Here is a 13,416-nt window from a genome sequence, read left to right as displayed (position 1 = left end):
AGGTGACCCGCCCGCCTCGGCCTCCCAAAGTGCTGGGATTACAGGCGTGAGGGACCACGCCCGGCCAGGAATTGCTTTTTAATGACCCTAAGGAGAGCCTCCCTCATGGTCTGTCCTGATGACCCTCAGGGCAGCTTCCCTTCCCTGTTCAGGCTTGACAGCGAATGAGGGGTTTCCAAGGCCACAGGATTTTGTTTTGAAAACCGAGACACCCAGGACAAACCGGGACAAGACGTCATCTTTTCAGCACTCCCTGAGCTCGGAAGCTGCCCCTAAGGGCCCCGACACATTTCCACGTTAGGCAAAGAGGATACTCATCCCAAGAAAACTTTGGCCCATCCTTTCGTTAGCGACATCCTATAGTAACCTCACCGCCCTTACCCATCTACCGGACCGGCCCACTTCCAGGTACTAGCTTCTTTCAACCCTGATTAGTTATGGGTGACCAGGAGCCCGCCTATGATTGGCCAGCTTCGCGATCCAGCTAGAGGCTCACTGGCCGCGGTCCCTAGTGGTACAGCGTTTCCTCCTGGCAACAGCCCGAGCCGGCGCTCATAGGCTGAGCACACTGAGGTCGGGACTGGGAGGTGGCTGCGGCGCGTGCTCATTGGCTGGTGTATGGCTTGCAGCCACCCTAGAATTGGTTGACTCTGTACGGCTGCGCAGATGCCGACTTTAGAGGAGGCGGAGTTTCGGCCTTCGCCTGCTGGAAAAGCAGTAGGATCGGCCAGTGGCGACAGCAGGAGCTGAGCCTAAGCCCTGGCGGGGCTTTGGGCTGTAGGTGAGAACTATAGGGTTTTGGAATTCTCGAGGCTCATTGCCGCTGTAGCCATGACCGTGAGTTTTGGTGGGGGAGGGGCGGTGGGGGTGGTTCGTCCAGCGGTGAGTGATCGGCATGTTTCTCGGCCAATAGGAGAAGGAGCTTCCAGAATGGGTTCTGAGATTGGTCCTTTCCGATCTTAAAGGCCAATGGACCTCGGGAGAGGGGGGCGGGTCATCTGGGCCTTATTTTCTTCTTCCTGCGGCCGAGCTTCACTCGCCAAGGCGGCGGGGCCGGGAGGGGCCGAACCTGTACGCGGTGAGGTTCGGGGACGGTGGGGAGCAGGGTGCGCTGCCTTTGCAGTGATGCTCGCGGGAGCGGCTGCGAGGGAAGGGTGCGGGAGTCCGAGGGGGTTGTTAGCAACAGCTAGCTTTATTGAGTGGGTAAGTACCGGGCCTAGTGCTTAGTGCTTCGCTTGCATCATCTGAGCTAATCCCAGCGACCCTGCAGGGCAGGGGGTTGGGATCCCCATTTTACAGGTGGAGAAACTGAGACTCAGTCAACTCACACAGCCAAGGTCACATAGCTAATAAACGGCAGAGACCGGATCTGTATTCAGAGTTTTGACTTCGGAGCCGGTGTTCTTGAATCTCTAGGCTTTGTTACTGATTGGGAGGGAAGGTGTCATGAAACGGGAGCTTTCCCCAGGGAACAGATTGGGGGGAAGGGAATCCTAGGGTTGAAGAAGGGATGAACAATTGAGATGAGGGTGAGGAAATCAGTTTTTCAACAGTTACCGATTGCCTACTCTGTGCCATGCATTGTTCTAGGCATACAAAGATGAATAGGGGCAGAGGCTGATGAAGCCCATTAGGGCCCCTTTGAAGGCCGGGGGAAGGGCCCCAACATTGTATTCACATGATTGTATGTTTTTATAAAATTTGCAAAAGTAAGATATTTTGGATTCATTTTTCTTTTTAAGAGGGTCTTCAAAATTAAATAAACTTCGGGTTTCTCCACACTTGGAGCTGCCCTTGCAGAGGACTTAGTCCAGGTGGAGATGAGGATGTAAGCAGTATAGAGCAGTGGAAGGTGCACTTAAGAGTGGGCTGTGGGCAAATTTCCTGGTATGTAAAACAGGGATAACAGTATACCTGCCATGCAAAGTTTCTGCCAGGTTCATGAAAAGCGCCTGTTTAGAAACACGCCTTATTTTTGATAGGAAGCCTAGGAGATACGGGTAACTGGATTTGCCTTCTCTCCTACCTTACACAGTTGTGCTCCGTGTTCTGCTCCCAGGGCTGTAACTAGATTTCTGGTAGATTGGAGGCGCTTTTTCTCCTTTCTGAGCTCTCCAACTCTCAAAGAGAGTCTTGGAGCTGAACCGCCATACCTTTGGGCCCCAGATAGGGGGTACAGAACTGCTGGACCCTCAGTGAGGAGGGTGGGTAAAGGAAAGGACATACTGGTGTTCCTTCTAGAATGGCCTATTTTCATTGATATGCTTTGTCTTTTTTCAGTTGAGATGGTCTGTTGTGTTACCGAGCTGTGGGGATGCCCCCACTTAGCTGAAGTTCTCATCTAAAAACAAAGTATTTATTTTGCTTTCTCCAATCAGTTATGAAGATTGCCGTGTATTGCCAGTTTAAATTTTGTCCTTTGAGTTCTGGGTACAGTGCAACTGAACTTGTCTGTAGCTTGATTTCATTAAGTACTGCTGAAACTGCATCTTAGTTTCGACAGAACAGTTTCAGTTTAGGGTTTTAAAATTATGTTACTAATATCAAAGGGTTTTTAAATCATGTTACTAATATCAAAGTACTTTTGAACCCTTAAGTTTTGTTATCTTGTAGCCACGTAACTTTTATTAGGTATCCGGTTTAGCTGTGCCCTAGGGAGGAGCCTTGGCCTCCCAAAGTGCTGGGATTACAAGGCGTAAGCCACCGCACCCAGCCATGGGTGGCTTTCAAGTTGTAGTGTATTCTGTTTAATACTCTGAAAAGTGATTAGCAAGGTGTTAATAAGGGAGTAGCTTGAAAGGATAAGGGTAAAATATGGGCATTTTAGCTGTACTATTAGGACCAACAACTAAATAACTAGTTTCCTTTTTTTAGCTGAAACAATTTCCTTTTTTTCTTTCAAGAACAATCCTATTGCAGTAACAATGTCTCTGTTGAAATAAGATTTGAATCCATGCAGTTTTGATACATCAGGTTCTTTTTAAACAGAACCTTTTCGATCTGTATTTCTAGTTTATTTAAATAACTTTTTGTTGTTTATTTAAAAAAATTTTTTTTGAGACAGGGTCTCACTGTGTTGCCCAGGCTGGTCTCAAACTCCTTAACTCAAGCGATCTGCCCACCTCAGTCTCCCAAAGTGCTGGGATTACAGGCTTGAGCCACCACACCCCCACCCTAAATTACTTTTCTTTCTTTATTTCTTTTTTTTTTGAGACGGAGTTTCGCTCTTGTTGCCCAGTCTGGAGTGCAATGGCGCAATCTTGGCTCACTGCAACCTTTAGCCTCCCGGGTTCAAGTGATTCTCCTGCCTCAGCCTCCCGAGTAGCTAGGATTGCAGGTGCCCGCCACCACGCCCAGCTAATTTTTTGTATTTTTAGTAGAGACAGGGTTTCGCTGTGTTGGCCAGACTGGTCTCAAACTTATGACCTCAGGCGATGCACCCGCCTTGGCCTCCCAAAGTGCTGGGATTACAGGCGTGAGCCACCGTGCCCGGCCCCTAAATAACTTTTCTAGAGGTAGATTCCAGGTGTGAAGTCTTATCTGTGTCTTTTGAATTTCTATATTATCTTTTACTGTTTTCAGAGTTGATGTTTCCAGCACTTAATTTTAATTTTTATATTATTTTATACTCTTAATGTGTTTCTTCAGATTCCTGTCTGACTAAAGGGACCTCAAAAAGGAGGGAAAATGGCTTCTGAGTCTGAAACTCTGAATCCCAGTGCTAGGATAATGACCTTTTATCCAACTATGGAAGAGTTCCGAAACTTCAGTAGATACATTGCCTACATTGAATCCCAAGGAGCTCATCGGGCAGGGCTAGCCAAGGTAAGGAGCTGGGATTGTTCAAATGGTTTTGTTACCTAGGGCAGAGCAGTAAGATTTTTTTCCTAAATTTGGGCCGGAACTGTGTTTTACTGAAAGTTGGGTGGGGTGATGACTTTAGTGAATGCGGTTCTATTTGCAAGTTAATTCCCGTTGTTAACATCAGAAGCATCTCTGCTTTTAGGTAGGAAGAGAGCTACTTGGAATCTTCGGAAAGGGGGAGGTAAAGAGCTAGTGTCTCCAGGCCTGGCTGCTGTTGTGCCTCAGCCCTCTTGGTGGAGCTGGGTGCTGTGGTGTTATTGAACTGCCAGTGAGTGCTTATGCCATCTGACTTCTCTTGCTCTCATTTCAGTCTCATCCAGCACTCTAGTAGCAATTTGGCTTCCCATGTGGACTTTCTTCAAGGGGAGAGAATGCACTGGCCAGCCAACATGAGTATTCTGGTCCTTGTAATTTGAAATTGGTTTCTGGTTTGTACTTCTTTCTCCTGTGAGTTGGATTCGTTATTTTTCCTGAGTCAAATCAGCTTTTCATATATTCTGTCACAATCAGGTTGAGTGCTGGAAGCTGAAAGAACTGCATTTCTGGAGAGATCCTCAGGAAACTGAGAGGCAGGGACCTCAGTCTAAGCCAGGAGGAAATTTTTTACACCATTTTATGTTGTTTGAATTTCCTACCATATGTGCTTGTCACATTTTCAATATGAAAAGAGAAAGCAAGAACATTGGCTACAAAGCTGAGGACCAGTCTTGGACCCTGGTGCCTCCAGAGACTTGAGACGACCACATCCTCTTTCTTATCTGCAGATACGGCTACTGCTGGGTTAATAACAGCAGGCGGGAATAGCAGGGCCTGCAGTGCAGTTTTTCATAGCACATTGCTTTTTTTGGTTGTACTTTATTAGATTTAAAGTTACCAAAAAAAATGTCGGTTATTACCAGTTAAATATTTAAAACGCAGATAAAGAAAAGGCTGATCTTCATCCACCTTCTCCAGTGCCGTCTCCTAAAGTGGTAATAGCTCCCTCCACACCTTTTTCTCTGCTCATACAAACATACACATATATAAAACAGTGTTATTTGTTTTGTTTTTAAAAGAGAATGGCATCATGCCATATACATTCCTGTGTTGGTTCCTTCATTCTTTTTTCTTTTTTCCTTTTTAACAACATATATTCCTCCCTCTAGGTCAATTATGGATTCAACTCATTCTTCTTTTTTCTCATGTCAACTGTCTTGTTAATTTATTACTATTGGAATGGGTAATTTGATTATGTGAGTAAAAACAGAATGCTATTGGAAGGTAGCTAATGTAGAGTCTTGCTCCCTTTCCGTATTTTCTTGTATGTCCTTTCAGTGTTGCCTTATGCAGATGCTTGTGAGTGTGTGTGTGTTGTTTTCTCCCTTGTTACATAAAGTAAAACAATACTCTCTAATTAAAAAAAAAAAGCTGTATAGTATTCCATAAAGCAGATCTATCTTACTTAACTATTCAAGATTAGATTTTTTTTGTTTTTTTTTTGAGACGGAGTTTCACTCTTGTTACCCCAGCTGGAGTGCAATGGCGCAATCTTGGCTCACTGCAACCTCTGCCTCCGGGTTCAAGCGATTCTCCTGCATCAGCCCCCCAGATAGCTGGGATTATAGTTGAGTGCCACCACACCAGGCTAATTTTTGTATTTTTAGTAGAGATGGGGTTTCACCATGTTGGCCAAGCTGATCTCAAACTCTGACCTCAGGTGATCCACCTGCCTCGGCCTCCCAAAGTGCTGGGATTACCGGCACGAGCCACTGTGCCCGGCCTCAAGATTAGATTTTTAAGAATGTTATGCTTCTTTGTAATTAAACTGTAATCTATCATGTGAAAAAAGGAAATTCTGTACAAGTATAGAGTTGACCAAATCAAGTAAAGTTGTGTTTGTGATTTTTTTAAAGAGAGCCCTGGGCTAGGAGATTGAGAGAGAATCAAGTCTTTAATCTCCTTTCTTGGTGTCCAAATAAGATACTGAAGCTGGGAACAAGTATTACTTACCTTAGGTTGCTGCAGTTAGGCAGCTGGTTGGTGGCAAAAGTGGATCAGGGTTAGCATGCCTGTGACTTACTGTGTTTTGGTGAATGTGGGAAATCAAAGTAACTGTCTAGTAAAATTGACTGTTAGGTTGGCTGGTAACTACATGCTTCCTGGACTCTGACTGGCTTGCCAGGTTTCTCATCTGTCTTTTTGTTTCTTGTGTTCCCTTCAGGTTGTTCCTCCAAAAGAGTGGAAGCCACGAGCATCCTATGATGACATTGATGATTTGGTCATTCCTGCCCCCATTCAGCAGCTGGTGACGGGGCAGTCTGGCCTCTTTACTCAGTACAACATACAGAAGAAAGCCATGACTGTTCGAGAGTTCCGCAAGATAGCCAATAGCGATAAGTGAGTGGAAACCCTTTCTTACCTGACATAGCACCTAGGACCCTGGTGTCTCATCCTCCTAGCATCTCTAGGACTGCTGCTGTCCTGATGAACAGTGTCTTCAGCAGGATGGTTCTAGCTGTCTCCCTTTCTGCTTTTTTTATGGAAGCATTCCCTCCTCTCAGGACTGTGTCCCAGTCTAAACCTGTTCCTGTTCTTATAACAACAAATCCCATTGTTTTTCCATCAGAAGTAGAATCATTTTCTGACTCTAAAGTTGCAAGGAGAAAGTTGGATGTGGTGCACAAGGAGCTTTTGCTGGGTATTATCAACCACCTGCTCATCAAAAGTGCTTTAGTTCCACTTCCTCTCTCTCGGGATGCTCTGTGTTTAATTGTGCTGGAATTTCTCACTGCCCATCCAGCCTGCTAGCTCATTTCTGTTTTGACCTTAACAGTGTGAGTAAACCACCAAGCTGGTTGCTATTTTCTGTCACTCCTTCTTTCTCTGTACATTCCTGTCTCTTTTAGAGGTATCTTTCTTTGTGTAGGCCTGTTTTCAGTTCTCTGCTGTTGGTTTTTTTTTTTTTTTTTTTTTGAGATGGTGTCTCACTTTATTGCCCAGGCTGGAGTGCAGTGGAGTGATCTTGGCTCACTGCAACCTCTGTCTCCCAGGTTCAAGTGATTCTCCTGCCTCAGCCTCCCAAGTAGCTGGGACTACAGGCACACGCCACCACGCTTGGCTATTTTTTGTATTTTCAGTAGAGACAGGGTTTCGCCACATTGGCCAGGCTGGTCTTGAACTCCTGACCTCAAGTGATCCTCCTGCCTTGGCCTCCCAAAGTGCTGGGATTACAGGCAAGAGCCACCACTCCTGGCCCTTCTCCGCTGTTTTTAATGTTTAGTTCTCATTTTTCCTGAGATTCACAGAGAATAAATTTTGTGTTTCCTTGTTCAGCTCTGACTACTCCATCTTTTTTTTTTTTTTTGAGATGGAGTCTCGCTCGTTCCCCAGGCTGGAGTGCAATGGTACAGTCTCGGCTCACTGCAACCTCCACCTCCCGGGTTCAAGCAATTCTCCTGTCTCAGCCTCCCGAGTAGCTGGGATTACAGGCGCCTGCCACCACGCCTGGCTAATTTTTGTATTTTTAGTAGAGACGGGGTTTCACCGTGTTGGCCAGGCTGGTCTTGAGCTCCTGACTTCAGGTGATCCGCCCACCTTTGATCCCAAAGTGCTGGGATTATAAGCATGAGCCACTGCGCCCAGCCTTGACCACTCCTTTTAATCCTCTTCCTTGGATCTTCTCACTTTCCACTGACTCCTTAATTTTGAGTTTCCACAAGGAGTTTTTCCTTTTTCCCTTGCTGCTTTTCCTGAGCCTTTTGATCTGCGCATCTCTTGATTTCAGCTGTTACACATACTGTGCCTTCACTTTTAATAGCCCAGAGCCAGGTCTTGTGCCTGCCTGTCTTCACGCTGCTGGGGTGGCATTCCTGTGCTTCATCAGCTCTCACTCTGTCTCTACTCTTTGCCTTCTTTTCATTGACTTATCACGCTTAACTTATCACAATTGTAATTGAGGTCTTCTCGTTTTATTGACAACTGAACTCTTTTTGTTTGTTTTTTTGAGACACGGTGTCGCTGTCACCCAAGTTGGAGTGTAGTGGTGCAATCATGGCTTACTGCAGCCTCGACTGCCCAGGCTCAAAATGATCCTCCTTGCTCAGCCTCCCAAGTAACTGGAGGTATAGATAGGCATGTGCTACCGCGCTCAGTTAATATTTTTTATTATTTGCTGCCCAGTTTGGTCTTGAACTCCTGGGCTCAAGCGATCCTCCTGCCTCAGCCTCCCAAAGTGCTGGGATTATAGGCATGAGCCACTGCATCCGGCCGACACCTTAACTCCTTTTTTTTTTTTTTTTTTGAGACAGAATCTCGCTCTGTCGCCAGGCTAGAGTGCAGTGGTGCGATCTCGGCTCACTGCAGCCTCCGACTCCTGGGTTCAAGCAATTCTCCTGCCTCAGTCTCCTGAGTAGCTGGGATTACAGGCGCCCGCCACCACACCTAGCAAATTTTTGTATTTTTAGCAGAGACAGGGTTTCACCATGTTGGCCAGGATGGTCTCGATCTCTTGACCTCGTGATCCACCCGCCTTGGCCTCCCAAAGGGCTGGGATTACAGGTGTGAGCCACCGTGCCCGGCCAACCTTAACTCTTAAAACATCTACCTTGCTGGCCAACCTGCTGACCAATGAGAGAATTTATTACATAAAGGCATGTTGAAGAAATGTGGGGCTCTGCAGGTGAAAGGCTGTATCCTTCCTGCCATCCTTATTGTCTGATTTTTGCTACACATGAGGAGCAAACTCACCTGCCTTCTGTTTCTCACATGGAATTCAGCCAGGGGCTTCAGTCTCCTCAGCCTTTTTTTCCCTTTTTGTTAAGGCTTTTTCTTTTCTTTCTTTTTTTTTTTTTTTGAGATGGAGTGTCGCTCTGTCACCCAGGCTGGAGTGCAGTGGCACAATCTTGGCTCATTACAACCTCCGCCTCCCAGGTTCAAGTGATTTTCCTTCCTCAGCCTCCCGAGTAGCTGGGAGCCCACCACCACGCCCGGCCAATTTTTTTGTATTTTTAGTAGAGATGGGGTTTTACCATATTGGCCAGGCTGGTCTCGCTTTTTCTTCTTTCAGTACACTTGTTTTCCTTTTAAATTAACCAGCCCTATGTCTGTTCCTTTCGTCCTAATACATAGCAGATTACCTTTAAGGTAAAAACATAACTTTTTTTTTTTTTGAGACAGAGTCTTGCTGTGTTGCCCAGGCTGGAGTGCAGTGGCACAATCTCAGCACTGCAATCTCTGCCTCCCAGGTTTAAGCGATTCTCCTACCTCAGCCTCCCGTGTAGCTGGGATTACAGGTGCCCACCACCACGCCTGGCTAATTTTTTTGTATTTTTAGTAGAGACGGGGTTTCACCATGTTGGTCAGGCTGGTCTCGAACTGTTGGCCTCAAGTGATCAGCCTGCCTTGGCCTCCCAAATGCTGGGATTACAGGCATGAGCCACCGTGCCCGACCTAAAAACCTAAATTCATGAAACAGATTAGTTGACAATAGGGGAGTTAATTCAGAGAGAATGTTAGGTCTCTAAAATTTATTATTCCCTAGGTTGACATTAAAGTGTAAGGCAGTTACTTAGTCAGATTTTTTTTTTTTTTTTTTTTTGAGATGGAGTCTTACTCTGTGGCGCGGGCTAGAGTGCAGTGGTGCTATTTAGGCTCACTGCAATCTCCGCCTCCTGGGTTCAAGCAATTCTCCTGCCTCAGCTTCCCAAGTAGCTGACTATAGGCGCCCGCCACCCCACCCGGCTAATTTTTTGTATTTGTTGTAGATACAGGGTTTCACCATGTTAGACAGGATGGTCTTGATCTCCTGACCTCGTGATCCGCCTGCCTGGGCCTCCCAAGTGCTGGGATTACAGGCGTGAGCCATTGCTGCTGGCCAGCTTTGCTAATTTTTAAAGTTTTTGTAGAAATAGGATTTTGCCATGTTGCTGGTCTCAAACTCTTGGGCTCAAGTGATCCTCCTGCCTCAGCCTCCCAAAGTGTTGGGATTACAGGCATGAGCCACTGTACTTGGCTGGTTTGAATCTAAAAGAAGTTTTTTTTTTTAAAAAAATTAAATTTTCAGTATTAAGCTAAAGAGTATAGATATTTTTAGACTGGGTGCATTGGCTCACTTCTATAATCCCATCACTTTGGGAGGCTGAGGTTGGAGGATCACTGGAGGCCAAGAATTTGAGACCAACCTGGGCAACATTGCAGGACTTCATTTCTACAAAAAATAAAAACACCAGATGTGGTGGTGTACACTTGCAGTCCTGGCTACTCGGGAGGTTAGGGCAGGAGGATTGCTTGAGCCCAGGAGTTCGAGGCTACAGTAAGCTATGATCACACCACTGTGCTCCAGGCTGGGCAGCAGAGCAAGGATCTTGTATAGTTTTTTTTAAGGTATAGTTTTCTTTTTTTTTTTTTGAGACAGAGTTTTACTCTATGGCTGAGGCTGGAGTGCAGTGGCGTTAGCTCAGCTCACTGCAGACTCCTCCTCCTGGGTTTAAGTAATTCTCCTGCCTCAGCCCCCACCCTAAGTAGCTGGGATTACAGGCGTGTGCCACCACGCCCCTCTAATTTTTGTATTTTTAGTAGCGACCAGGTTTCACCATGTTGGCCAGTCTGGTCTTGAACTCCTGACCTCAGGTGATCCGCCCCCGCCAGGCCTCCCAAAGTGCTGGGATAACAGGTGTGAGCCACACCCCTGGCCAAAGTGTAGATATTTTTATGGCTTTATGTAGATAGGTAGATATAAATATGCGTGTATGTGAGTACGTATTTTCCTAATTGGAATATTTGATGTGCAAAAATCTATATTTTTAGAGCTATTTTATATTTTTACTAAAATATTTGTTGTTTTTAGGAATGATTACTTGGTGAGTGTCAGCCACTGCGTAGGGCGCTTGGGCGTATAGCAGGGGTACTTACAAATGAGCCCTCTTGGAGCAGCTTCCTTTTGGCTGGTTCAGGGAGGTGAATGCTGTTGGAAAGCCTTAGCTCTTCACATGCTGCTGGGTTTTGGTTGTCTGTGGATATGTAGGGACCTTGGGTCTTGGTCTGTAAGCCCATTTTCTCCCTGGGTGGCCACCTGAATCTAGCAAGGTGTAGTTTAAGTAGAGTCTCTTCAGAGAGTTGAGGATGTTGTGCTTGTTAAGGAAGACCGGTTTACATCTGTTTGTACATTACCTTCCTCAGGCTTCCTCAGGCCCAGTGCTCATGGAAGGGACGTTGAGGGACTGACTACGTATTAGAGCCTTGAAGGCCAAGATTATGCCTTGTTCATTTGAAATTCTTGCTGTCACTGGAATAGGGGATTATGTCTTGTAATGTTCATAATGCCTAATAAACCCCTGTAAGTGGTTTACATGTTTCTTTTTACTTTCAAAAGGTACTGTACCCCACGCTATAGTGAGTTTGAAGAGCTCGAGCGGAAATACTGGAAAAATCTTACATTCAATCCTCCAATCTATGGTGCAGATGTGAATGGTACCCTCTATGAAAAGGTGAGGCTCACTGGAAACCCTCTGTGCAGTGTTTTTGTAATTCTGTAATACCTTATTTTCGGCCCGGCACGTAGTAGGCACCTAAAAGCTGTTTGGTGAATGGGTGGATGAACAGATGATCCGCCCCCCCGCTGATGTTGCTGTGCTGGCCTAATTGTGGGCCATTTTGCATGTGACTGAATTTTATTTCTCCTACTTTACATGTGAATTGGATGATGTGGTGTTCTTTTCAAGGGTTGTTAGCATAGTCGGTGGGTGGTAGCTGATGAGTTCTTGAAAGGGTGGGTTGGCTCTCAGATAATGAAATGAGGCAGTGTGGTTTCTGCAGAAAAAAGATGACTGACTAATCTAATGAAAGGGGTATACATTTAAGAAGAGAAATACATTTAGATTTTTCAGAACCCTCAAACAAGATTCTGTGGCAAAAGCTATTTTAACCACTTTTATTGGCTTGAAATCCTGCCTTAAATATGGTGAAAGGGGAGAATATTTGGGAATATCTTCAGATGACTGAAAAACAGTAGGGCATTCAGGGATTATCACTCATAATTGTTTTCATATTTTAATTTTTTTTTTTTTTGAGACGGAGTTTCGCTTTTGTTGCCTGGGCTGGAGTGCAATGGCGTGATCTCAGCTTACCGCAACCTCCGCCTCCCGGGTTCAAGTGATTCTCCTGCCTCAGCCACCTGAGTAGCTGGCATTATAGGCATGCGCCACCATGCCCGGCTAATTTTGTATTTTTTAGTAGAGACGGGGTTTCTCCATGTTGCTCAGGCTGGTTTTAAACTCCCGACCTCAGGTGATCCACCTGCCTCAGCCTCCCAAAGTGCTAGAATTACAGGTGTGAGCCACTGCGCTTGGCCCATATTTTAATGTTTTTATCAATTATTGGAAGAGTTAAAAAAATGAATTCCAGGCCGGGTGTGGTGGCTCACATCTGTAATCCCAGCACTTTGGGAGGCTGAGGTGGATGCATCAGGAGGTCAGGAGATTGAGACCACCCTGGCTGACATGGTGAAACCCCGTCTCTACTAAAAATACAAAAAAAGTAGCCTGCAGTAGCGGGCGCCTGTAGTCCCAGCTACTCTGGAGGCTGAGGCAGGAGAATGGTGTGAACCCGGCGGGAGGCAGAGCTTGCAGTGAGCCGAGATTGCACCACTGCACTCCAGCCTGGGTGACAGAGCAAGACTCTGTCTCAAAAAAAAAAAAAAAAGAAAAGAAAAAAAGAATTCCAGTTTTGTTGATAGCAGTTTTTGGGGGTCAGGGAAAGTCAGTCTTGTAGGGATGAATGGCAGGAAGATGCTGTAAGGATCTGGGATGGAGAGCTACAAAAGTCAGGCATAATAATAATACAGGACCTAGTTATGGGAGATGGGCTCCCAGCTGGCCATTACAACTCGGGAAAAGGATATTCCACATTTTTTATGAAGACACTGCCTGGTGGAAATCAGGGCTAAAAAGCCACAACATTGCCATAGTTTTTTGTTCTTTTGTTTTTGAGACAGAGTCTCGCCCTGCCACCCAGGCTAGAGGTTAGTGGTATGATCATAGATTACTGTAACCTCAAACACCGGGGTCAAGGGATCCTCCTGCTTCACCCTCCCAAGTAGCTGAGACTGCAGGCACATGCCACTTCACCTGGCTACTTTTTTTAATTTGTAATTTTTTTGTAGAGACTGGGTCTTGCTTTGTTGCCCAGGATGGTCTTGAACTCCTGGGCTCAAGCAATCCTGCCTTGGCCTCCCAAAGTGTTGAGATTACAGGCGTGAGCCACCACACCTGGCCCACTGTCATAGTTCCCATGTTTTGCGATTTTTTTTTTTGTGGTCATAGAGTTTTTTTTCTATTTTGACCTAAATTTCTTTAGCATCAGTTCAAACTTTTCCTCTTGGGGTTTCAAACAGGTGACTCTTGGTCGGGCGCGGTGGCTCAGGCCTGTAATCCCAGCACTTTGGGAGGCCGAGGCGGGTGGATCACAAGGTCAGGAGTTGAAGACCAGCCTGGCCAAGATGGTGAAACCCCGGCTCTACTAAAAATAGAAAAATTAGTTGGGCATGGTGGTGGGTGCCTGTAATCCCAGGTGCGCGGG

The 13,416-nt window shown here is 45.9% G+C and overlaps 1 protein-coding gene across 3 annotated transcripts in view; it reads left to right on the top strand.

The window, feature by feature from the left end:
• The first annotated feature begins 547 nt into the window (after positions 1 to 547).
• KDM4A (lysine demethylase 4A) overlaps positions 548 to 13,416 on the top strand; it is a 55,837-nt gene continuing 42,968 nt past the window's right edge. Inside the window, exons 1-4 of one of the 3 annotated variants that reach the window (XM_003812831.4) lie at positions 548 to 781; positions 3,649 to 3,825; positions 6,065 to 6,240; positions 11,213 to 11,327. In XM_003812831.4, the coding sequence (XP_003812879.1) occupies positions 3,688 to 3,825; positions 6,065 to 6,240; positions 11,213 to 11,327 (429 nt within the window). In that variant the 5' untranslated portion in view covers positions 548 to 781; positions 3,649 to 3,687. Of the gene's footprint in view, positions 782 to 985; positions 1,204 to 3,648; positions 3,826 to 6,064; positions 6,241 to 11,212; positions 11,328 to 13,416 lie in introns of those variants that run through there. The other 2 variants (XM_008965339.3, XM_008965340.3) reach the window with 2 other exon arrangements.

Source organism: Pan paniscus, chromosome 1, assembly GCF_029289425.2.
Source record: "Pan paniscus chromosome 1, NHGRI_mPanPan1-v2.0_pri, whole genome shotgun sequence".
NCBI lineage: Eukaryota > Metazoa > Chordata > Mammalia > Primates > Hominidae > Pan > Pan paniscus.
This window is presented reverse-complemented; position numbering and strand designations above follow the sequence as displayed.